General features: G+C 46.2%; 1 protein-coding gene and 1 non-coding gene across 2 annotated transcripts in view; both read left to right on the top strand.

The window, feature by feature from the left end:
* Nucleotides 1-25,900, top strand: part of LOC149440871 (uncharacterized) — a 207,510-nt gene that overhangs the window by 128,666 nt on the left and 52,944 nt on the right. Inside the window, exons 4-6 of the mRNA XM_089658104.1 lie at nt 1,127-1,212; nt 7,080-7,119; nt 7,326-7,406. Coding sequence (XP_089514230.1) covers nt 1,127-1,212; nt 7,080-7,119; nt 7,326-7,406 — 207 coding nt within the window. The remainder of the gene's footprint in view (nt 1-1,126; nt 1,213-7,079; nt 7,120-7,325; nt 7,407-25,900) is intronic.
* On the top strand, nt 21,138-21,351 carry LOC149440872 (small nucleolar RNA U3). The gene has a single exon (XR_016307492.1). It is a non-coding gene; the product is annotated as a small nucleolar RNA U3 (small nucleolar RNA).

Raw genomic sequence — 25,900 nt, forward strand, 5'->3', positions numbered from 1 at the left:
AGCTGTGCCCAAAAAAAGACAGGTGGAAAAGGATCAGTTTTCAGCCATTACTTACTTTACTATGCTTTGTTCTGCACTGGGTCCCTGTATAGAGATGGGCATCTTGGTGACCCCTGGTTCACATTAGTGCACGGACTGTGAGGCCCATGTGTGCGTGGGCACAGCAACCCATTCAAATGAATGGGCTGAATGAAGTGCATGCACCTTTTCCAAAATGCATCTACATGGAAATCGCGTGATCTTTTTTACCATGCAGTTTCTGCACGGTTCCTGTACCCGCGGTCACGCTGCAGAATGAGATGTGTGTAAGTGCCATTCAGAATGAAAGGCACTCCCCTGCATCTCACAAGAGAAACTCAATGCGGCATTGATATGTAACTCTTCTAGATGCTCCTTATAACAAGGCAGTCTTTACATTTGAGTTCAGTTCCACCTTAAAAGCTCATTAAATGAGTCTACAGTAGGCAAAGTGAAATGGTCTGGCCTGCTTTCTCCATTATTTCTAATACATGTTAGAAAAATGAATATTATAATAATGTTACAGAAGAATTTTATTCACTCAAAATGGTATGCTTTTCCTATTTTGACACCACCCAAAATTTGAGAAATGTCAGCTGGTGCAAAGCTGTACACCAGCCGAACCTATTCAAAGCTTGCATTCTGCACTATATATGTTGTTGAATGTGCATCCACCTTAAAAGCTCATTAAATGAGTCTACAGTAGGCAAAGTGAAATGGTCTGGCCTGCTTTCTCCATTATTTCTAATACATGTTAGAAAAATGAATACTATAATAATGTTACAGAAGAATTTTATTCACTCAAAATGGTATGCTTTTCCTATTTTGACACCACCCAAAATTTGAGAAATGTCAGCTGGTGCAAAGCTGTACACCAGCCGAACCTATTCAAAGCTTGCATTCTGCACTATGTATGTTGTTGAATGTGCATCTGATAAAGCTTTCCATTCTTGAAAGTGCAATTGAAAAAGCATTGCATTCTCAAATGTACTAGTGATAAGGTTTGCATTCTTGAGCGTGTGGTTAATAAAGCTTGGCATTCATAAAGCATACTTTGTATTTGCTAACTTGTGCTTATTTCAACTTTTTTTTCACTTTTTCCCCTTAGGGAAGGCAACCAGGGACTCAGATTGACCCTTGGGAGGATGCAGACTTTGCTCTATATAAAGTCACGGACAGATTTGGATTCTTACAGTAAGTTCAGTATGCATTTTGTTAAAGACACGGCCTAGACCTTTAATTTCCTTAAGTGTTGAGTGATTAGATTCATGCACAGAATAGCTATGCACAAATAATTAAAATTCACAAAACAAAAAGACCAGCTCTCACTACACTAGGGCATCAAAGCCTAAATTTGTAATCTAATGAATTAATGTCCAACTCCAGGCAAAACTGTTTACTTGGCTTTGAATAGAGTGGTAAAGGGATGGATGCTCTGTCGTGTTTGTATTGTTATTTGTGTAACTATTGGGGTGATTTCCCTTCATGCCCTGTAAGGACTGGAAGTGGAAGGTGGGGGCTCTCTCATTGGAGACACAAACAAAAGCAAATGTTTACTAGAATAAGGAAGGGGTAAAACTTCTGGCAATATTTTTTTATTGCTGTCTATGCCTTCCTGTCCTGCTGACAGTTGCATATGTGATTTCTTGTCCTGGTGTCACAGGTATAGACAGTAAGGGAACACGCAGTGGGGTCACACACAGTAAAATATATATCTATAATAAATTTAAGTGCTGATTTGTGTTTCTATGTATTACTTTAAGAGACACCTCTATTTCTTTTAGTAAACAAAGCCCAAGTTTATCTCTGACAGGAGCCATACATAAGAATTTCTATGCTGCAATGTGCTCCTATAATCAATGAGATAAACAAATGCCAGAAGAAGTCAGTCCATGGATATATTTAGCTAGGCCCAGCATATTCCCAAATTACATTCCAGACATCCAATTATGGAAAGCAAAATGTACTGTACATCTAGAGCAGTGGTCTTCAAACTGCAGTCCAGGAGTTGGATGTGGCCCCTTGCCTTTATCTGGCTCTTGGTGCACTTTTCCTTCCCCTGATACAAGACGCTGTTCCTTCCACTGGCACCCACAATTGGGCATAATTCCTGCTACTGACATCAACAATGGGCAATATTCCTCCCCGGGTACTAATGATGGGGCACTATTCTTCCCACTGATACCAACTACAGGGCAATTTTCCTCCTACTGACATCCACCAATAGGGCACTATTCCTCACACTTACTCCAATGATGGGTCACTTTTTCTGTTACTGACACCAACGTTGGGACACTATTTCTCCCACTGACACCAAAAATGGTGTGTTATTTCTCCCCATCATACCAAAGATGCCTTGTTTACTCTTACGCTAGGACAATTCCTACTCCCAATGGCCACAGTCCGCCCCCCACTAAAGTCTGGGGGTCAGTAAACTGATCCTTTTTTCAGAAAGTTTAGAGACCCCCTACTCTAGAGGGATCCCTGATCACTGGCGTTAACTACAGGGGTTGCAGAAGTCGCAATGGCGACCTGGCCCCTGCTCCAGGGGGGCCCTGGGGACTCCCTGTCAACCTCCTTCTTTAAAGCGAAAGCAGAGATTCCTCCCATGTATCACAATGTGCTGTTTTCCTTCTACTTTGCTGAAAGAGTTAATATCCACCCCTTAGTCATCCTTGTCCAATGAAATATAATCTCTCCCTCTGCCCAGCCCCCTCCTCACATACCCTGTGATGTCTTATCTAGAATTTGACACAAGATGAAAAGAGAACTGGATGAGTTGCAGCTGTTTGGGGGGAGGCTGAGACCCTCTGCAGGCTCTGTAGTCCAAACTGTACAGACAGGTAAAATGTGGCCATTGTTCACCAGACAGCAGCATTAACTTTCACATTATGGATACTACAGTCTTGCCTGCAAACTGCTCTGGGAATGGCTAGGACACTGACTGCCTGTATTATCTGAACGTGGGTAATGGAAATGTCCATTCAGTGTGCAGTAAGACAAACTTGTATTTATTTTTTTTCAGCCAAAAGAGAGAGATGAACACATAGGGAAACCACGAGGACTTGTTCACAGAAATTGCACAGGAACATGCTATGCGTTCCTGTGCAATTCACACTGCATGCAAAACATACTCTATTTGCGATCTGCAGTGGGTGTCAGTAATAAGTTAATGACACCTCAAAGCTGGTCTGAAACACAGTGTGTTTGCCCACACCAGATCACATGGTACTTTTGTTGCAGTGCATTTTAAAACGTAGCTCATGCTCTACTTGTGGTGCAGTGTAATTTCAGTCCATACAAAATAAATGGGCTCAGATCGCACTGCATGTGAATTGCACAGAAATTGCAGAGTGTCACTGTGCATATCACATGCAGTTTCTGGTGTTAACAGACCATAAACTAATGGATTGAGATTAAATGAGGATGAAATAAGAAGGAAAGAGAGAGAAGCAGAGAGAAATGGAAAGAGAAAAAGAGATGGGGGGAAGAGAGAGATGGAATGAGAGAATGAGATAGAAGTAAAGTTTGAGAATTTAATAGACAGAGGCAGCAAGAGAGGAGTAAGAAAGAGAGAGAGAAAGGAAAAGATAGAGAGGAGGGAAGAAAATGAGAGAGAAAAGGAATGAGAACGAGAGAAGAAAGAGATTAATGATTTCACTGGGGGGGAATGTAATTAAAAGGTTGTAATATATTCATGCAAGCGTTTTTACATTCTACACTGGGGTACCTCAAGATTTTACATAATTTTAAATGGTGTCCTGACTGAAAAAAGGTTGAAAAACACTGGGATAAATGCTGTATTCACAGTAGAGCGTACAGCTGCCAGAGCGCTTTACCTGTCTGACAGCTGTCCACTCCTGACTTTGGTACGGGCAATGTGATGTGCAATTTAGTGTACACGGCTTCCTTTTTTTTTTTTTTTTTAGTTTTGGATAAACAAAAGGTACACATAAGTCAAACATACATTTTTTCTTTCATGGGGCTTTACAGCATGACGATGTGCTGCTATACAGTGCCATGCTATTCTGTACAGCATGCTGCAATAAAAGCTATAGTGAAGCTAATAGCTTGTTTTTTTTTCTTTTTTAAAAATAACAAACGTGTCATACTTATCTGCTCTGTGCAGTGGTTTTACACAGAGCAGCCTGGTTCCTCCTCTTGTCCGGTCCTTCTCTGGCACTCCTGGCCCATCCCCCCTGTCGGGTGTCCCATAGCAAGCAGGGAGGGGAGGAGGGGGGGGGGAGGGTCTGCTACACACAGAAGCGTTTTCATCTCCATGCATAGAATGCTTGAAGGTAAAAGTCTTGGAGACTTTAGAACCACTTAAAATAGAAAAAAAATAAAATAAAGTGCTGAAGTATGTCTGTATTTTATTGCAGCACAGCTCCAGGCTGCTTTGCAGTGAGATTGGAACACATAGGAAACAATTGTTTTCTGCGTGTCCTTGCGGTTACAATGTAGTAAAACGCCTGTCACCACACAATGTGTAAATTGGCCTTTACACTGCATCACTGGGGAAAAGCGCTTGCTGCATTTCCCTGCGTTAGTGATTCAGTAAACTCAGAGGGTTCAGGTCGGGGTCTGATTACAAGTATTCAAAACAATTGGAGAGGTATATCTAAATGTGGACAGCTTCTAGAAAATCTTTTGAATTACCCTCTCACTATGTAAATAAAGATCAGAAATAACTTGGAGTATCTTGGCACGCGGTAGAAGCAGCAGGTGGTAGCGGGGGGCACCCAGGTCAACTTTTGCATTGGGGCCCACAAGCTTCAAGGTATGCCTCTGTCCCTGATGTTTCCTTTTCTCAGTTCTGGTTGGGAAATGTACTCCCTACATTGTAGTTAAACTCATGCAGAGGCCATATAGGCTAGTATTAACAGCGACGGAGTCACAAATAACGGGAACAGGAAATATTTTGTCTGGTATATGGCTGGTAAAAATAAAAAAAAAAAGGTATAAGAAACAATTTCTGGTGAATATTGGCTATTGCAGAATAGCTGACATTGATTGCATCTCATACCCAGCAAATTTTCTGTTCTCAGACTGTTTATAAATAGCATAAATAAACTGAGTTGATTTACTAAAGTAGTAGAGCACATTCACTTTTCAAGTGATCTTTCATGTTGCTTTATCTAATTCTGTATCAACAGACTAATATATTTGTTTGTAATAAGATTTCAATTGACAAGTGCTTGTTTACTGTATTTTGGCCCAGGAGTCAATAAATTGTATGTGGTACAATGTACAAAATACAGCACTGCATAAAGAATGAATAAATGTTTATCTCACAGATATCTAAATATATGGTAATTATCAATTCTTGTTTTCAATAGTGATGATCAAATGTTTTATCAGTTAACAGTATAATGGCAGTTGCATAATCTATTTAAAATTAGATGATTCACAATTGTGTGTACCATACACACCATGAAAGACAAAGGTCCCTGACACTAGCCTTAATAACCAGCACAGAGGACCTGTATAATCTTTTAAGTAAATAAAAGTTCTCAATTGCAAACATTTGCAAATATATTTGGAAGCTGCACATCATACCTCTGTGACATGAAAATCCATATGCTACTGTATGACAGCACTGACAGTGGGAGAGGGAGCACATTTGCCTGGAGGCTTGAGTCCCAATTTGGCATGTCCTCTTTACTGCCTAGTAGGGAATTTTGTATTGTATTGAGGTTGGTGGTGGCATTAATGATCAGAATTACCAAACAGGCCTTCTTAATGACTTTCCACATTAACAAATCCAGAGGACATATCCACTGTCAAGCCCATCCAATTCCTCTGCACTCTAACCATTTTTAATCTGCCTACTTGTAAGAACTGGGGTTAATACTATATAGAGTGAAAGTCCTTACCTTAACCTGAAATGATATGCCTGTACTACTCCAGAGGCCTCTATACCTCTCACCTGTGACTTCCCAACCTAGTTCCCTAGGTAGTCTGTTTTGCAGGGCTAGTCCCAGAAATAGGGGAGCTGGGTGCTAGTGAATGGGCCAAGCATAATACCTCTTCACCGCCAGAGTAACCATCGCACTTCCCAAGTCACCATCCCCTGACTGGTTGGCTTCCTTAAGCTACTGACACATTAACATAGCTGTCCCTAGTTTCAGCAATATAGCCTACACTTGACAGCAGACCAATACCAGACTCTGTGTACAATGTCTGCTCTAACCTACGTCCTCTTAGTTACAAGTCTTGGTCCTTTGGATACTCCATGCTTTACACAACTGGAGAGAGACTTTAGACCAGGCAGTTAACAGTTCATTGGAACTTTTCTGAAGCAAGGCAGATATACAGGAACAATAGTTGTAGGCAAATTATTATGTATAATTCTGTACAGAGGGGCTTTAGTGCCCATAGATGTCATTCCCGAGTAGAAGCAAAGAGTCTTTAATGTCCATGCAAGGCAGAGTCCGTGACTGACAAGTGATTCAGAGGGGGTAGCAGAAGTCCATAGGAGTTCTTTAAGTGTCCTTAAGAGTCCTCAGGTTCCCAGGCCCACAGGGAACTCTATGTTCCTCCCCCAGATGGAGGCACCTACCAGCAGAGTAACTGCCTACATCTTGGCAGTGGTTTTCAGCAGAACTCCCTGGGGCACTGGAGAGCCACTTTTTATGTGGATCTGTAGAATTTTGGCAGGAAAATCCAACCAATAAACTCCTTATATCACACAATGTAACCGTTTCACAGAAAAGACAGCAGACTTGACCCATAAAACTGCACAACATGAGTCAGCATAGAATAAACATTAACCCCCCTTTTGTAGGCACCTGCCTACAGGCTGACCACTTATGAAGCCCTAGCCAGTTAAACCCGGCTGAAGGACCAAAAGAGGACTATATAAAATATGATATTCAAGAATTGTCATAAAACATTACTTGTACTTGTGTTCTTGTAACTTGTGTCTCTGTGGTTTCTGACAGTGCTCAGAATTACAGAAGAGCACTAGCCCTAGCAGTACAATGTCAGGGCTTCAATGCCATGGTTCTGTTCAACAGTGCTTGATGTACTTAATGTCTCTTGCTCTCTGTTTTTATTAGTGAAAATGAACTGCCTTCGCGGACAGCAGCTGAGGAAAAGGTGACATATTTATTTTATTGTATTTTTCTATTCTGCAAATAATTTCAATAGATTGCTATAATTTATGCTCCTCTATGATGTTTGTATACCTTCATTGCTTGTACTTCTTGTATATGTTCATATTGAGAGGAGTTTCTCTCTGGCAGATTGTGGGTATGGTTGAGCTGTTATCCATAATATTCATTCAATGATTTTCTCCCAAACAGCAAAAGCAACAAGAAATTGAACGTGTGGACAAATGGTTGAAGATGCTGAAGAAATGGCCAAAATACAGGAACAGTGAGAAGGTGATGGCAATGTTAATGTCAAATGCCATATTCTAAGGCATTATTTTATGTATGTAAAATCATTATTCCAAACGCGTAGAACGAAGTATAATACCTGTTTAAATAGTTTTTAAATAATTCATATTTTGCTTCAGTAGGGCCAAAACTTTTGATTTGGATAAAGTAGGAAACAGTTAAAACTTTTTCAAGTTTTTTGCTACGTCTTAGTGGAAAGACTTGATAGAAAGTGACAATAATCCTAAATAAAAAGGTATGCGCTAATAACAAACTTATACAAAGGTGTATATCATCATCCAAAAAACATTAGTGTTTTAAATAAATAATTATAGTGTCCAAACATAAATAAGTGTCCAAAAAATATATATATATCTTCAGTGACTTGAATCAATTGTGAAAAATCCAACACCAAAGGAGATTAAATGAACTCACCAGAGCTAATGGCTGGTCAGATTATAAACCAGCAACAACGCTTGTGCTCTGGGAGCAATGAACCCGATGTCCAAATAGATATGGTGATTAGAGATGAGCGAATCGAAGTATCCGAAGTGGAATTCGAGTCGAATATCGGAAAAATTTCGATTTGTGCCGAATCCGAAAAATAGCCTAATTCGGACGCGCGAATCGAAATTTTTCAGAAAATGGCGGCTGACATGTGCGGCGACGGAGCGGGGATGTCTGGGAAGGCGCGCAGACAAGGCGCGCTGACCCATAATGCATTCCTCAACTACATGTGATCGCATCAGCCTATCAGCAGCCAGCCAGCCAGCACTGTGTAATGGTCGAGCTATAAATAGCGGCCATTTTGGAATTCTTCATTTGCCTGCAGTTATTGAACAGAGGCAGACCGCTCTGTACTAGGGACAGGGACAGAGTTAGGGCCACAGAAACGATAATTGGGGACAGAGAAAAGTTACTTAGGGACAGAGAACCATTACTCAGGGACACAGACTTGTTAATGAGGGCCACAGAATCGTTATTTAGGGACAAAGAAACGCTAGTTAGGGCCACAGAATTCATAATCAGGGACAGACAGAATTGTTACTCAGTGCCAGAGAATTGTTACTTAGGGCCACAGAAACGTTATTAGGGCCACAGAATTGTTACTCAGGGACAGACAGAATTGTTACTGAGTGCCAGAGAATTGTTACTCAGGGACAGACAGAATTGTTACTGAGTGCCAGAGAATTGTTACTTAGGGCCACAGAAACTTTAATTAGGGCCACAGAATTTTTACTCAGGGACAGACAGAATTGTTACTCAGTGCCAGAGAATTGTTACTCAGGGACAGACAGAATTGTTACTGAGTGCCAGAGAATTGTTACTCAGGGCCACAGAAACTTTACTTAGGGCCACAGAATTTTTACTCAGGGACAGACAGAATTGTTACTGAGTGCCAGAGAATTGTTACTCAGGGACAGACAGAATTGTTACTGAGTGCCAGAGAATTGTTACTTAGGGCCACAGAAACTTTACTTAGGGCCACAGAATTGTTACTCGCACAGACACAGAATTGTTACTCGCACAGACACAGAATTGTTACTGAAGGCCACAGAACTGTTACTTAGGGCCACAGAATTGTTACTCGCACAGACACAGAATTGTTACTCGCACAGACACAGAACTGTTACTGAGGGCCACAGAACTGTTACTTAGGGACAAAGAAACGCTAGTTAGGGCCACAGAATTCATACTCAGGGACAGACAGAATTGTTACGGAGTGCCAGAGAATTGTTACTCAGGGACAGACAGAATTGTTACGGAGTGCCAGAGAATTGTTACTCAGGGACAGACAGAATTGTTACTGAGTGCCAGAGAATTGTTACTTAGGGCCACAGAAACTTTAATTAGGGCCACAGAATTTTTACTCAGGGACAGACAGAATTGTTACTGAGTGCCAGAGAATTGTTACTCAGGGACAGACAGAATTGTTACCGAGTGCCAGAGAATTGTTACTCAGGGACAGACAGAATTGTTAATGAGTGCCAGAGAATTGTTACTTAGGGCCACAGAAACTTTAATTAGGGCCACAGAATTTTTACTCAGGGACAGACAGAATTGTTACTGAGTGCCAGAGAATTGTTACTCAGGGACAGACAGAATTGTTACCGAGTGCCAGAGAATTGTTACTCAGGGACAGACAGAATTGTTACTGAGTGCCAGAGAATTGTTACTTAGGGCCACAGAAACTTTAATTAGGGCCACAGAATTTTTACTCAGGGACAGACAGAATTGTTACTGAGTGCCAGAGAATTGTTACTCAGGGACAGACAGAATTGTTACTGAGTGCCAGAGAATTGTTACTTAGGGCCACAGAAACTTTAATTAGGGCCACAGAATTTTTACTCAGGGACAGACAGAATTGTTACTGAGTGCCAGAGAATTGTTACTCAGGGACAGACAGAATTGTTACCGAGTGCCAGAGAATTGTTACTCAGGGACAGACAGAATTGTTACTGAGTGCCAGAGAATTGTTACTTAGGGCCACAGAAACTTTAATTAGGGCCACAGAATTTTTACTCAGGGACAGACAGAATTGTTACTGAGTGCCAGAGAATTGTTACTCAGGGACAGACAGAATTGTTACGGAGTGCCAGAGAATTGTTACTCAGGGCCACAGAAACTTTACTTAGGGCCACAGAATTTTTACTCAGGGACAGACAGAATTGTTACTGAGTGCCAGAGAATTGTTACTCAGGGACAGACAGAATTGTTACTGAGTGCCAGAGAATTGTTACTCAGGGACAGACAGAATTGTTACTGAGTGCCAGATAATTGTTACTCAGGGCCCCAGAAACTTTACTTAGGGCCAGAGAATTGTTACTCAGGGACAGACAGAATTGTTACGGAGTGCCAGAGAATTGTTACTCAGGGACAGACAGAATTGTTACTGAGTGCCAGAGAATTGTTACTTAGGGCCACAGAAACTTTAATTAGGGCCACAGAATTTTTACTCAGGGACAGACAGAATTGTTACTGAGTGCCAGAGAATTGTTACTCAGGGACAGACAGAATTGTTACCGAGTGCCAGAGAATTGTTACTCAGGGACAGACAGAATTGTTACTGAGTGCCAGAGAATTGTTACTTAGGGCCACAGAAACTTTAATTAGGGCCAGAGAATTTTTACTCAGGGACAGACAGAATTGTTACGGAGTGCCAGAGAATTGTTACTCAGGGACAGACAGAATTGTTACGGAGTGCCAGAGAATTGTTACTCAGGGCCACAGAAACTTTACTTAGGGCCACAGAATTTTTACTCAGGGACAGACAGAATTGTTACTGAGTGCCAGAGAATTGTTACTCAGGGACAGACAGAATTGTTACGGAGTGCCAGAGAATTGTTACTCAGGGACAGACAGAATTGTTACTGAGTGCCAGAGAATTGTTACTTAGGGCCACAGAAACTTTAATTAGGGCCACAGAATTTTTACTCAGGGACAGACAGAATTGTTACTGAGTGCCAGAGAATTGTTACTCAGGGACAGACAGAATTGTTACCGAGTGCCAGAGAATTGTTACTCAGGGACAGACAGAATTGTTACTGAGTGCCAGAGAATTGTTACTTAGGGCCACAGAAACTTTAATTAGGGCCACAGAATTTTTACTCAGGGACAGACAGAATTGTTACTGAGTGCCAGAGAATTGTTACTCAGGGACAGACAGAATTGTTACGGAGTGCCAGAGAATTGTTACTCAGGGCCACAGAAACTTTACTTAGGGCCAGAGAATTTTTACTCAGGGACAGACAGAATTGTTACTGAGTGCCAGAGAATTGTTACTCAGGGACAGACAGAATTGTTACGGAGTGCCAGATAATTGTTACTCAGGGCCCCAGAAACTTTACTTAGGGCCACAGAATTTTTACTCAGGGACAGACAGAATTGTTACTGAGTGCCAGAGAATTGTTACTCAGGGACAGACAGAATTGTTACTGAGTGCCAGAGAATTGTTACTTAGGGCCACAGAAACTTTACTTAGGGCCACAGAATTGTTACTTGCACAGACACAGAATTGTTACTCGCACAGACACAGAATTGTTACTGAGGGCCACAGAACTGTTACTTGGGGCCACAGAAACGTTAATCAGGGACACAGAATTGTTACTGAGGGCCACAGAACTGTTACTTAGGGCCACAGAATTGTTACTCGCACAGACACAGAATTGTTACTCAGGGACACAGAATTGTTACTCAGGGACACATAATCGTTTAATTAAAGAGTATGTCAGACAACATGCAGAGGAGTGGCAGAGGAGGCAATGTTTTAGGAGCGAGCAGACGTGGCAGCAGAGGAAGGGGTCGAGGCAGCACTATTCGCAGCCAGAGGCCAGTGCTCCCGGTGTCATCCAGCGGTCGTGTCTCCACCGACAACCCTGCCATCGTCGATTGGTTGGCTCGGTCGTCTTCCTCTTCCCAGGTCACCTCTGACACCTACAGCCAACGGTCGGTGGGTACGTCAGACACAACCGTTAGTTGGCATGGCCCGGGACCAAGCCCACTGAAATCACGTGTCCTCTACCTGCCCCTGTCCTTTGGTGTTCCCTCACCAAGCGAAGTATCGCATGCTGTGGGCTCAGCCCCACTGTACAGTGAGGAAGAGCTAACAGAGGGCGGTCAGGAACGGGGGGAGACATCCGCCTTTTCAGCAGCCAGGCGAAGAAGTAGTGGCGAGGAGAGTGGCTCGGTAGCCGGTCTAGAGACAGGTCTGTCTCCTGACCCAGACGCAGCCGAGGGGGCTAGTAGTGAGGCGGAGACCCTACTTGATGATGAGGAGGTTGATCGCACTTGGCAGCCTCGTCGTCATCAGGCAATTTCTTCCGCATCATCAGGAGAAGAGGGTGGCAGCTTGGCAGCGAGCAAAACAGTCGGTGGGTTGCCCAGGAGACAGCAGCAGGGTCGCAGCAGTGTCAGTGGAGCCAAACGTCCACGGAGTAGAGCACCAGCTCCACTGCAGCCTACCACCACGGCCAGTAGTGGTGCCGGTGTGCACGGAGGAAGCAGCAGTCAGCCAGTGAGGAGTATCGGGGGCAAAGTTTCCTACTCGGCGGTGTGGCAATTTTTCGTCAAGCCGCCCGAGGAAGTAAACGTAGCCGTAGGTCGACTATGTGGCCAGAAAGTCAAGCGTGGCCAGGGGGCCCATGTTGGGACTACAGCGTTGCGGCAGCATATGCAGCGTCGCCATTTGGTGGCCTGGGAAAACCGTGATAAAGATACGGCGGTTCTGCCCGCCCCAGCCCCCGCTCCATCACCCGCTCCGTTACTTGCTCCGTCACCCGACGTCAATCGCCCTCCATCAGCCAGTCAAGGCTCCAACACCTCTGCTGAGGGGAGTTGTCGCTCGTTGGCATCTTCCGCTCGTTCAGATGCTCCTTCTCCTGCTACTCCTCTTCACGGATTCCGTCAGCAGTCTTTCTTGGAATCCGTTTCCAAGAGACAACAGTTTGCGAGCACGCACCCGACGGTGCAAAAGCTGAACGTCCTCCTGTCCAAGTTGCTGGTGCTGCAGTCCCTCCCTTTCCAAGTGGTGGACTCAGCACCTTTCAGAGAAATGATGGCTTGTGCCGCGCCGCGGTGGAGAGTGCCAAGCCGTCATTTCTTCGCCAAAAAGGCAGTGCCAGCCCTGCATTCACATGTAGAAGACATGGTGGGCCAGTCTTTGAGCATGTCGGTCTCTGCCAAAGTGCACGGCAGCGCCGACGTGTGGAGCTGTAACTACGGTCAGGGACAGTACATGTCATTTACGGCCCACTGGGTGAACGTGGTGCCGTCACAGCCGCACCAGCAACTTGGACAGGTCACGCCGCTTTTGCCTCCACGTTTGCACGTCCTTGGTCCGGCAAAGATGTCCGCCTCTACCACCTCTTCTTCCGCCGTGTCCTCAGCCGCCACCCCCGTGCCAAGTCCCATTACCCGACCGGCATATCACATGTGCAGGGCGCAACGGTGTCACGCTGTTCTGCACCTGGTATGCCTTGGCGAACGTAGTCACACAGGGGAGGAACTTCTGAGTGTAATGAACAGAGAAATCGACAGATGGCTGTCTCCGCGCAAACTGAAAATCGGAACCATGTTGACCGACAACGGAAAGAACATGGTGTCTGCTCTGCGTCAAGGAAGGTTGTGCCATGCGCCATGCATGGCTCACGTGTTCAATCTGGTTGTCAAGCGGTTCTTAAAATCCACCATCCCACTGCAAGACATCCTTAAAATGTCACGTAAACTTTGCATGCATTTCAGCCATTCCTACACCGCAAAGCACACCCTCCTTGAGCTGCAGCGGCAGAACGGAATTCCACAGCATCGCCTGATCTGCGACGTTGCAACAAGGTGGAATTCAACCCTACACATGTTAGACCGCCTTTACGAACAGCGAAAGGCCATCACCGATTTCCTGATGTTACAAGCGGATAAAGGTACTCCCCTGTGTAACTTCGATGTCAGCCATTGGCAGCTCATGCGTGACACCTGCCGCTTGCTCAGGCCCTTTGAGGAGGCCACGCTATTCGTGAGTCGGCAGGACTATGGGATGAACGACGTCATTCCTCTGTTGCACGTCCTTGAACAAATGCTGTTAACAATGGCTGGTCAGGGTGCGGTAGACGTGGCGCACAGATCTCAACGCCACATGACCCCTGTGGGGGCAGGACAGGAAGAAGAGGAGGAGGTAGAGGAGGACATTTGTGCTCAGGAATTATTGAGTGAAATGGGTGGTTTTTCCACTCAGCGGACAGGAGTGGAGGAGCAGGAGCATCTGGTAGAGGAGGAGGAGACAGAGGACCCAGACGCACCGTGGCAGTATGCTGTGGAGATGGAGGCAGGGAGTCCCTCGCATTCCTTGGCACAAATGGCCCATAGCATGCTCGGTTGCTTGCGTAGCGACAGCCGAATAATAACCATCAGACAGAGGGATGACTTTTGGCTGTCCACCTTGTTGGACCCTCGCTACCGTTCCAAAATGGTGGCCTTTTTCACACCTGCTGAGAGGGAGGCCAAAATAACGTACTATAAAAACCACCTATGTAGTCAGTTGGTCTCTGCCTTTGTGCGCCAACGTCCATCCTCAGACACTGTGGGCCCTGTGCGCTCGCGTTCCGCTGCCATGGCAGCAGGGGAGGGGTGGGGTGGTAGGAGCAGTGGCAGCTCCACCAGCAGCAGCTGCCTCAGTCTGCAGTCGATGATGAGTAGCTTTCTTCACCAGCGCAGTGAGGAAACTACTAACCAGCCGCAGCAGCAGCAGCAGCATCAGGTGGACCTGGAGCAGGACCTCAAACAACAGGCTTGGGCCTACTTGGACAGCACCCTGCCAACCGAGGTAGACAATCCCCTTGACTACTGGGCAACGAAACTTGACCTTTGGCCCCAACTAGCTGAATTTGCCCTTGAAAGGCTGTCATGCCCAGCCAGTAGCGTGGCATCGGAGCGCGTGTTTAGTGCGGCAGGAGGTATTGTAACTCCGCGGAGGACACGACTGTCCACCCAAAGTGTGGAGAGACTCACGTTTGTGAAAATGAATCAGGCGTGTATTAGTCTGGATTTCAAACCACCAGTTCCTGACACAACTGACTAAATCCGCCATGAATCATGCCTCAAACATGTGCCACTTTGAGGTCTCCCCACACACTGCTGGTGTGTAGAATTTTTTGACATAGGGTGCTGGCAGATTATGGGCCTCCTATAGCTGCTGCCAGGCCCCTAATCTGCCATAGGCCCCTATATACCGCTTCCTCATGCTGCTGCCAGGTCCAGAGTCTCTCATGCCATGTGCCACTTTCAGGTCTCCTCACACTGCTGGTGTGTTGAATTTTTTGACATAGGGTGCTGGCAGATTATGGGCCTCCCATAGCTGCTGCCAGGCCCCTAATCTGCCATGGGCCCCTATATACCGCCTCCTCATGCTGCTGCCAGGTCCACAGTGTCTCATGCCATGTGCCACTTTCAGGTCTCCTCACACTGCTGGTGTGTTGAATTTTTTTTACATAGGGTGCTGGCAGATTATGGGCCTCCTATAGCTGCTGCCAGGCCCCTAATCTGCCATAGGCCCCTATATACCGCTTCCTCATGCTGCTGCCAGGTCCAGAGTCTGTCATGGGTCCCTGTACGGCCTCCCATTGCTGCTGTCTCCATCGCCACACTCTGCCATGTGCCACTTTCAGGTCTCCTCACACACTGCTGGTGTGTAGAATTTTTTGACATAGGGTGCTGGCAGATTATGGGCCTCCCATTGCTGCTGCCAGGCCCCTAATCTGCCATAGGCCCCTATATACCGCTTCCTCATGCTGCTGCCAGGTCCAGAGTCTCTCATGCCATGTGCCACTTTCAGGTCTCCTCACACTGCTGGTGTGTTGAATTTTTTGACATAGGGTGCTGGCAGATTATGGGCCTCCTATAGCTGCTGCCAGGCCCCTAATCTGCCATAGGCCCCTATATACCGCTTCCTCATGCTGCTGCCAGGTCCAGAGTCTCTCATGCCATGTGCCACTTTCAGGTCTCCTCACACTGCTGGTGTGTAGAATTTTTTTGACATAGGGTGCTGGCAGATTAAGGGCCTCCCATAGCTGCTGCCAGGCCCCTAATCTGCCATGGGCCCCTATATACCGCCTCCTCATGCTGCTGCCAGGTCCAGAGTCTGTCATGGGTCCCTGTACGGCCTCCCATTGCTGCTGTCTCCATCGCCACACTCTGCCATGTGCCACTTTCAGGTCTCCTCACACACTGCTGGTGTGTAGAATTTTTTGACATAGGGTGCTGGCAGATTACGGGCCTCCCATAGCTGCTGCCAGGCCCCTAATCTGCCATAGGCCCCTATATACCGCCTCCTCATGCTGCTGCCAGGTCCAGAGTCTGTCATGGGTCCCTGTACGGCCTCCCATTGCTGCTGTCTCCATCGCCACACTCTGCCATGTGCCACTTTCAGGTCTCCTCACACTGCTGGTGTGTTGAATTTTTTGACATAGGGTGCTGGCAGATTATGGGCCTCCCATAGCTGCTGCCAGGCCCCTAATCTGCCATGGGCCCCTATATACCGCCTCCTCATGCTGCTGCCAGGTCCACAGTGTCTCATGCCATGTGCCACTTTCAGGTCTCCTCACACTGCTGGTGTGTTGAATTTTTTTACATAGGGTGCTGGCAGATTATGGGCCTCCTATAGCTGCTGCCAGGCCCCTAATCTGCCATAGGCCCCTATATACCGCTTCCTCATGCTGCTGCCAGGTCCAGAGTCTGTCATGGGTCCCTGTACGGCCTCCCATTGCTGCTGTCTCCATCGCCACACTCTGCCATGTGCCACTTTCAGGTCTCCTCACACACTGCTGGTGTGTAGAATTTTTTGACATAGGGTGCTGGCAGATTATGGGCCTCCCATTGCTGCTGCCAGGCCCCTAATCTGCCATAGGCCCCTATATACCGCTTCCTCATGCTGCTGCCAGGTCCAGAGTCTCTCATGCCATGTGCCACTTTCAGGTCTCCTCACACTGCTGGTGTGTAGAATTTTTTTTACATAGGGTGCTGGCAGATTAAGGGCCTCCCATAGCTGCTGCCAGGCCCCTAATCTGCCATGGGCCCCTATATACCGCCTCCTCATGCTGCTGCCAGGTCCAGAGTCTGTCATGGGTCCCTGTACGGCCTCCCATTGCTGCTGTCTCCATCGCCACACTCTGCCATGTGCCACTTTCAGGTCTCCTCACACACTGCTGGTGTGTAGAATTTTTTGACATAGGGTGCTGGCAGATTAAGGGCCTCCCATAGCTGCTGCCAGGCCCCTAATCTGCCATGGGCCCCTATATACCGCCTCCTCATGCTGCTGCCAGGTCCAGAGTCTGTCATGGGTCCCTGTACGGCCTCCCATTGCTGCTTTCTCCATCGCCACACTCTGCCATGTTCCACTTTCAGGTCTCCTCACACACTGCTGGTGTGTAGAATTTTTTGACATAGGGTGCTGGCAGATTAAGGGCCTCCCATAGCTGCTGCCAGGCCCCTAATCTGCCATAGGCCCCTATATACCGCCTCCTCATGCTGCTGCCAGGTCCAGAGTCTGTCATGGGTCCCTGTACGGCCTCCCATTGCTGCTGTCTCCATCGCCACACTCTGCCATGTGCCACTTTCAGGTCTCCTCACACACTGCTGGTGTGTAGAATTTTTTGACATAGGGTGCTGGCAGATTATGGGCCTCCTATAGCTGCTGCCAGGCCCCTAATCTGCCATAGGCCCCTATATACCGCTTCCTCATGCTGCTGCCAGGTCCAGAGTCTCTCATGCCATGTGCCACTTTCAGGTCTCCTCACACTGCTGGTGTGTTGAATTTTTTGACATAGGGTGCTGGCAGATTATGGGCCTCCTATAGCTGCTGCCAGGCCCCTAATCTGCCATAGGCCCCTATATACCGCTTCCTCATGCTGCTGCCAGGTCCAGAGTCTGTCATGGGTCCCTGTACGGCCTCCCATTGCTGCTGTCTCCATCGCCACACTCTGCCATGTGCCACTTTCAGGTCTCCTCACACACTGCTGGTGTGTATAATTTTTTGACATAGGGTGCTGGCAGATTACGGGCCTCCCATAGCTGCTGCCAGGCCCCTAATCTGCCATGGGCCCCTATACCGACTCCTCATGCTGTGACGTTGCAACAAGGTGGAATTCAACCCTACATATGTTAGACCGCCTTTACGAACAGCAAAAGGCCATCACAGATTTCCTGATGTTAAAAGCGGATAAAGGTATTCCCTGTGTAACTTAGATGTCAGCCATTGGCAGCTCATGCGTGACACCTGCGCTTGCTCAGGCCCTTTGAGGAGGCCACGCTATTCGTGAGTCGGCAGGACTATGGGATGAACGACGTCATTCCTCTGTTGCACGTCCTTGAACAAATGCTGTTAACAATGGCTGGTCAGGGTGCGGTAGACGTGGCGCACAGATCTCAACGCCACATGACCCCTGTGGGGGCAGGACAGGAAGAAGAGGAGGAGGTAGAGGAGGACATTGGTGCTCAGGAATTATTGAGTGAAATGGGTGGTTTTTCCACTCAGCGGACAGGAGTGGAGGAGCAGGAGCATCTGGTAGAGGAGGAGGAGGAGGAGGAGACAGAGGACCCAGACGCACCGTGGCAGTATGCTGTGGAGATGGAGGCAGGGAGTCCCTCGCATTCCTTGGCACAAATGGCCCATAGCATGCTCGGTTGCTTGCGTAGCGACAGCCGAATAATAACCATCAGACAGAGGGATGACTTTTGGCTGTCCACCTTGTTGGACCCTCGCTACCGTTCCAAAATGGTGGCCTTTTTCACACCTGCTGAGAGGGAGGCCAAAATAACGTACTATAAAAACCACCTATGTAGTCAGCTGGTCTCTGCCTGTCTGCGCCAACGTCCATCCTCAGACACTGTGGGCCCTGTGCGCTCGCGTTCCGCTGCCATGGCAGCAGGGGAGGGGTGGGGTGGTAGGAGCAGTGGCAGCTCCACCAGCAGCGGCTGCCTCAGTCTGCAGTCGATGATGAGTAGCTTTCTTCACCAGCGCAGTGAGGAAACTACTAACCAGCCGCAGCAGCAGCAGCAGCAGCAGCATCAGGTGGACCTGGAGCAGGACCTCAAACAACAGGCTTAGGCCTACTTGGACAGCACCCTGCCAACCGAGGTAGACAATCCCCTTGACTACTGGGCAACGAAACTTGACCTTTGGCCCCAACTAGCTGAATTTGCCCTTGAAAGGCTGTCATGCCCGGCCAGTAGCGTGGCATCGGAGCGCGTGTTTAGTGCGGCAGGAGGTATTGCAACTCCGCGGAGGACACGACTGTCCACCCAAAGTGTGGAGAGACTGACGTTTGTGAAAATGAATCAGGCGTGGATTAGTCTGGATTTCAAACCACCAGTTCCTGACACAACTGACTAAATCCGCCATGAATCATGCCCCAAACATGTGCCACTTTCAGGTCTCCTCACACTGCTGGTGTGTTCCATTTTTTGTCATAGGGTGCTGGCAGATTACGGGCCTCCCATAGCTGCTGCCAGGCCCCTAATCTGCCATGGGCCCCTATACCGCCTCCTCATGCTGCTGCCAACTCCAGAGTCTCTCATGGGTCCCTGTACGGCCTCCCATTGCTGCTGTCTCCATCGCCACACTCTGCCATGTGCCACTTTCAGGTCTCCTCACACTGCTGGTGTATTCCATTTTTTGTCATAGGGTGCTGGCAGATTACGGGCCTCCCATAGCTGCTGCCAGGCCCCTAATCTGCCATGGGCCCCTATACCGCCTCCTCATGCTGCTGCCAGGTCCAGAGTGTGTCATGGGTCCCTGTACGGCCTCCCATTGCTGCTGTCTCCATCGCCACACTCTGCCATGTGCCACTTTCAGGTCTCCTCACACTGCTGGTGGGTTCCATTTTTTGTCATAGGGTGCTGGCAGATTACGGGCCTCCCATAGCTGCTGCCAGGCCCCTAATCTGCCATGGGCCCCCGTACCGACTCCTCATGCTGCTGCCAGGCCCGTAATCTGTCATGGGCCCCTGTTGTCGCTTGTTGGCATATTCCGCTCGTTCAGATGCTCCTTCTCCTGCTACTCCTCTTCACGGATTCCGTCAGCAGTCTTTCTTGGAATCCGTTTCCAAGAGACAACAGTTTGCGAGCACGCACCAGACGGTGCAGAAACTGAACGTCCTCCTGTCCAAGTTGCTGCTGCCAGGCTTGTAATCTGTCATGCGCCCCTGTACCGCCTCCTCATGCTGCTGCCAGGTCCAGAGTGTGTCATGGGCCCCCGTACCGACTCCAAATGCTGCTGCCAGGCCCGTAATCTGTCATGGGCCCCTGTACCGCCTCCCCATGCTGCTGCCAGGTCCAGATTGTGTCATGGGTCCCTGTACGGCCTCCCATTGCTGCTGCCAGGCCTGTAATCTGCCATGGGCCCCCCTACCGACTCCTCATGCTGCTGCCAGGCCCGTAATCTGCCATGGGCCCCTGTACCGCCTCCTCATGCTGCTGCCAGGTCCAGAGTGTGTCATGGGTCCCTGTACGGCCTCCCATTGCTGCTGTCTCTATCGCCACACTCTGCCATGTGCCACTTTCAGGTCTCCTCACACTGCTGGTGGTTTCCATTTTTGTCATAGGGTGCTGCATGGCCTCCCATTGCTGCTGCCTCCACCGCCACACTGTGGCTCCACACTCTGGTTTTGGCCCCGTGACTGGCCAAATGAGTGAAGTGTGCGGTGATTCTAAGATCGACGGCACTCATCTGCATGTCATACTGCCTGACAGTATTATTTCTCTTCCCCAGCAGACTCCAAGGGCATTTAAATTAAAGGTACAGTGTTCAGCACTAATATTAAGTCTCTCTGAAGCCTAGAAACACCCTTTTTTAAGTTAAATTCACAGCGAATATATTCGACTCGAATCGAAATTTTTCTACGAATTCGCCGAATCAGTCGAATCGAATTTTTGAATACTTCGCTCATCTCTAATGGTGATGTTTCAGATACTTCCAGATAATAGTAATCACAGACAAACAACTTTGCAGCCCAAGCTCTTATGATGAACTTCTCCACTCTTTCTCATACCTCCATGAGAGCATGCAGTACACTCAGGGACAAAAAAGAGAACATAATGGTGCAATACGTTTTTTTCATTTATCTCTTTAATAAAAAAGGTATAAGGAAACTCACAAACAAGGTGTCCAGCAGACACCAGCTTCAACTAAAAATACCGCGGATCTCTCCCATACAGCACAGAACAGCAAGGCTCTCTAACGTCCACATCGAGTAGACTATACTTTCAGGGATCATTTGTGTAAGATCCGATGGGAGAAATGTGCTCGAAAGTGTCCAAACTCACTGTCCACGATGATGATTTGTAGGGCTCTCCTCTCATTAGGACTCCTGTTGTAGTGCTGCTCTATGCAGTTGCTGCCACCATTGGATGACTTGGTCATCTTTCTAGATGGGAAGATGGCAGGAGAGAGCTCATTCAAAGGGCGTAGCCTACTCGATGTGGACGTTAGAGAGCCTTGCTGTTCTGTGCTGTATGGGAGAGATCCGCGGTGAGCGGTAATTGTATCTCACCTTTTTTTGCGATTGAAGCTGGTGTCTGCTGGACACCTTGTTTGTGAGTTTCCTTATACCTTTTTTATTAAAGAGATAAATGAAAAAAACGTATTGCACCATTATGTTCTCTTTTTTGTCCCTGAGTGTACTGCATGCTCTCATGGAGGTATGAGAAAGAGTGGAGAAGCTCATCATAAGAGCTTGGGCTGCAAAGTTGTTTGTCTGTGATTACTATTATCTGGAAGTATCTGAAACATCACCATATCTATTTGGACATCGGGTTCATTGCTCCCAGAGCACAAGCGTTGTTGCTGGTTTATAATCTGACCAGCCATTAGCTCTGGTGAGTTCATTTAATCTCCTTTGGTGTTGGATTTTTCACAATTGATTCAAGTCACTGAAGATATATATATATTTTTTGGACACTTATTTATGTTTGGACACTATAATTATTTATTTAAAACACTAATGTTTTTTGGATGATGATATACACCTTTGTATAAGTTTGTTATTAGCGCATACATTTTTATTTAGGATTATTGTTGCCAAAATTTATTTTGGGTGGGATATGCTGCTGACATTTTGGTGTTTTTTGTAAGTGGCGCTTTTTTCTTTTTTAATTTGGTATTGATAGAAAGTGAGCATCAATCTCTCCAAAGTGAGAGGACATGCTGCCTTGTACAGTTACCACCAGAACAGGTGTCTCTATCTCTCCCTCTTTATTGGAAGATTTTTTCCATAATTTTTTTCAGTTTTCAACAAACATACAGTATCTTACAGAAGGGAGTCCACCCCTCACATTTTTGTAAATATTTTATTCTATCTTTTCATGTGACAACACTGAAGAAATTACACTTTGCTACAATGTAAAGTAGTGAGTGTACAGCTTGTATAACAGATTGTGTATGAAATTTTTATCATTTTTTTCACACACATAGAGCTTTCTTTTGGTGATATTTAATCACCGCTGGGGGTTTTATTTTTTGCACTATAAATTAACCGTTTCAATACCGTGCAATTTTACACCTTCCTGCCCAGGCCATTTTTCAGGTTTCAGCGCTCTCACACTTTGAATGACAATTGTGCGGTCATACAACATTGTACCCAAACTAAAATTTTATCATTTTCTTCACACAACTAGAGCTTTCTTTTGGTGGTATTTAATCACCGCTGGGGTTTTTATTTTTTGCTAAATTAACAAAAAAAGACCAAAAATTTTGAAAAAAACCCACATTTTTCTTTGTTTCTGTTATAAAAGTTTACAAGTAAATAATTGTTCTTCATAAATTTAGGCCGAGATGTATTCTGCTACATGTCTTTGGTGAAAATAACCCAAATTAGGATGTATTTTTTAGTTTGGAGGAAAGTTATAGAGTTCACAAACTTTGGTATAGATCTGAATATTGATCAATCCTGAAGTACTGACAGCCAATCTAATATCTTGAGGTCCAAGAATGTCAGAACAGTACAGATATCCCCCAAATGACCCCTTTTTGCAGAGTAGACAGTCCGACGTACTTCATAAGAGGCATGGCGAGTTTTTTGAAGTTGTATTTTTTTGTCATAATTTTTCGGAAAATGAAAAAATTAAAAAAATTATTTTCACTATTTTTTTTTTACATACTGTCACCAGTGCAGTACAGCATCATCATATAACTGGCATGGCGGTGAACAGCGACACTGACTGGTGACAGTATGAAAAAAAAAATATATATATTTTTTTTTTTTTATTATATTTAATTTTTTATTATTTTTTTTTATTTTTTTTAAGATTTTTTTTTCATATTTTACTATGACCAAAATAGTACAGTGTTACCATAGTAACATTGTACTACTTTGGGGAAGTGATCAGTATTTTTTTTTTTTTTACACAATTTGCTTATAGCAAAGAATTACTTTGCTATAAGCAAGCATTTACCTGAATGAAATCGATTCATTCAGCTTTTCTTTTTTTTTTTGTGCTTAGCTGTGATTTGGTCACAGCTAATCACATGACATGTGCATGTGATTAGCTGTGGCCATTCACAGCTAGGCACTAGTATACAATGGATGGCATCATGAATGAAGCCATCCATTGTATACAACTGTCATGTAACCTGCTGTGATTGGTCACAGCAGGTCACATGGTACCGGCAACGGGAGCCGGTACTCGGATCTGTCATCGGCCGTGTCCGAGGTGCACGGGCGGTGACAGATCGCACTGCTGCGTCGCTCTGCAACCGTGCAAACCGCGCATGTGCGGGAGCACGCTAAATGGCGTGCACCCGGAATACAGGAGCACATTTGAAGCCGCCAAACGGCCATTGGCCGGGCGGCTAATGGTTAAAAAAGAGCAAAAAATTTGATAAAAAAAAAGGTTTTGTTTGTTTCTATTATAAAATTTTGCAAACAGATAATTTTTCTCCTTCACTGATGTGCATTGATGAGGCTGCACTGATAGGCAGCACTGCTGGGCACTGATAGGCAGCACCAATAGACACTGATGAGGCGGCGCTGATGAGGCAGCACTGGTGGGCATTGATGAGGAGGCACTGATGATGCACTGATATGCAGCACTGATAAGCACTGACTGATAGCACCTACTGGTGGCACTGACTGATAACACCAACTGGAGGCACAGACAGACGGCACTGACAAACGGCACTGCTGGGCAGCCATGACAGGCAGCACTGATGGGCGACACTGCTGGGCACCACAGATGGGCGACACTGCGGGGCACCACAGATGGGCGACACTGTTGGGCACCGATGGGCGGCACTGATAATCAGGGCACTGATAATCAGTGCTCTGATTATCAGTGCAGATCTCCCCTTTCACATCTGCCGGTTATAGGCTGTACTATCTTCACGCTGGGACAGCGTGAAAAGAGTGCAGCCGATAACCGGCAACTGTATTTACATTGTGATCTGCTGTGTCATTGGACACAGCTGATCACATGGTAAAAGGCCACTGTGATTGGCCTTTTACCTTATTACTGACAACGTTGGGAGCACGCAGGGGGTCGGGTTCTCGGAGGACGTCCATGGACGCCCTCCCAGAACTAGACAACCAAGCTGTAGCCATCTTTCGGCTATAGCTCAGTTGGGAAGTGGTTAATTACTAAGAAAAGTTCAATAAATATATATTGTTTTATTTTACACGCCTTCTGCAATACATTTATAGAAACCAAATGAGAACTATACTTTTATCAAGAAACTATATGTTCCAACACAGATTTATGGTTTGCACTTTGTACAAATTCAGTAAACCGGCTATGAATTTTTATTATGCATCTTTCTCTCTACATACTAGCCCTAAAGAAGGGGGCAGCAATTCCCCCAAAATGCATTGTATTCTCTTATCTTTCATAAACAATTATAAAAATCATCACGTGAGACATTTTTCTGGGCACTTGGTGCTGCTTTCTAATCACCCAGGTGTTTCCTGTGGTATGGTCCCAATGTCGTCATCAGAAAGGTAGCAGCACTAGACCCCAGTGGAGTCTATCACCTACCACTTACAATTTGGATACAACCCCTTTGGAAGCAATTCCCTCTATAGCCTCCACATCGAAATCTGCTGTTAGGCAGCCTCCAGTGGCACAGTTCAGCACTGTCTTGCACCCCACTTGATAGCCATGATATTATGTTTTTTTTTATCATTGTTGGTCTTGGTGGCAATGATCAACAGGACAAATAAAGAGTGCCAGTCTCTCCATAAACAGTGCCTAAAGCCTGACATTGGTTCTTATCTTTGCCTAAACTATGCAAAACTACACATAAATGTTATGGTTTTAAAGAGAAACGGTAACAGCTGGGCTTAGGCAGGAGTCTGTTATCCAGTCTTATAGCTCCAGGAAAAAATAAGCAGTTAAAATCTGATGGCTTACAAGTTTAAGGAGGTATATACCACCTCCTCTATCTCTCCTTTGTTTACAATTTACTGGTTTGTGGAGTTCCAATAGTATAACTTTCCCTACACGCCGACACTCTGAGAGGAAAGATATGGCTCTCCTACACAACAGCCGCTCTTCCCACCCCTCCTCTCCCCTGTCCATTCACAGAAAGCTTTGGATTACTTTCTATTACACACAGCAAGCCTCTCTAAGCTGTTAGAAACTAACTGAAACCCCACAACAGTGCACAATGCAGCTCAGGGGGTCAAGGCTGACTTGTTTTAACCCCTTCCTGCCACCGCCACCTTTCAGCCCTTTAAGAGGTTCTAAATGGCGGGAGGTGGAGGTGAGCATTCCAATCATGTGGCCACTTGATATGAGGGAGCAGCAAGAGGTAATTTTGTGTGCGCATGAGGCCCCACCCACACCCCTGCCAGCATTAAATGGTTTGTTTAATTACTGAAAACTGATACATCTGAATGAGAGTTTGTTCTTTTGAAAAAGGATCACCAGGTGAAAATATAAAAAAAAAGTCTTATCAAAAAAATTAATGCAGCCATCACTTGTAAGAAATTATAAGCTGTAATATGTTTCCTTTTGGGTTGATT

The sequence above is a fragment of the Staurois parvus genome, unplaced genomic scaffold (assembly GCF_062004578.1).
Source record: "Staurois parvus isolate SC_StPar_1 unplaced genomic scaffold, SC_StPar_1.0 ptg001051l, whole genome shotgun sequence".
NCBI classification, from domain to species: Eukaryota; Metazoa; Chordata; class Amphibia; order Anura; family Ranidae; genus Staurois; species Staurois parvus.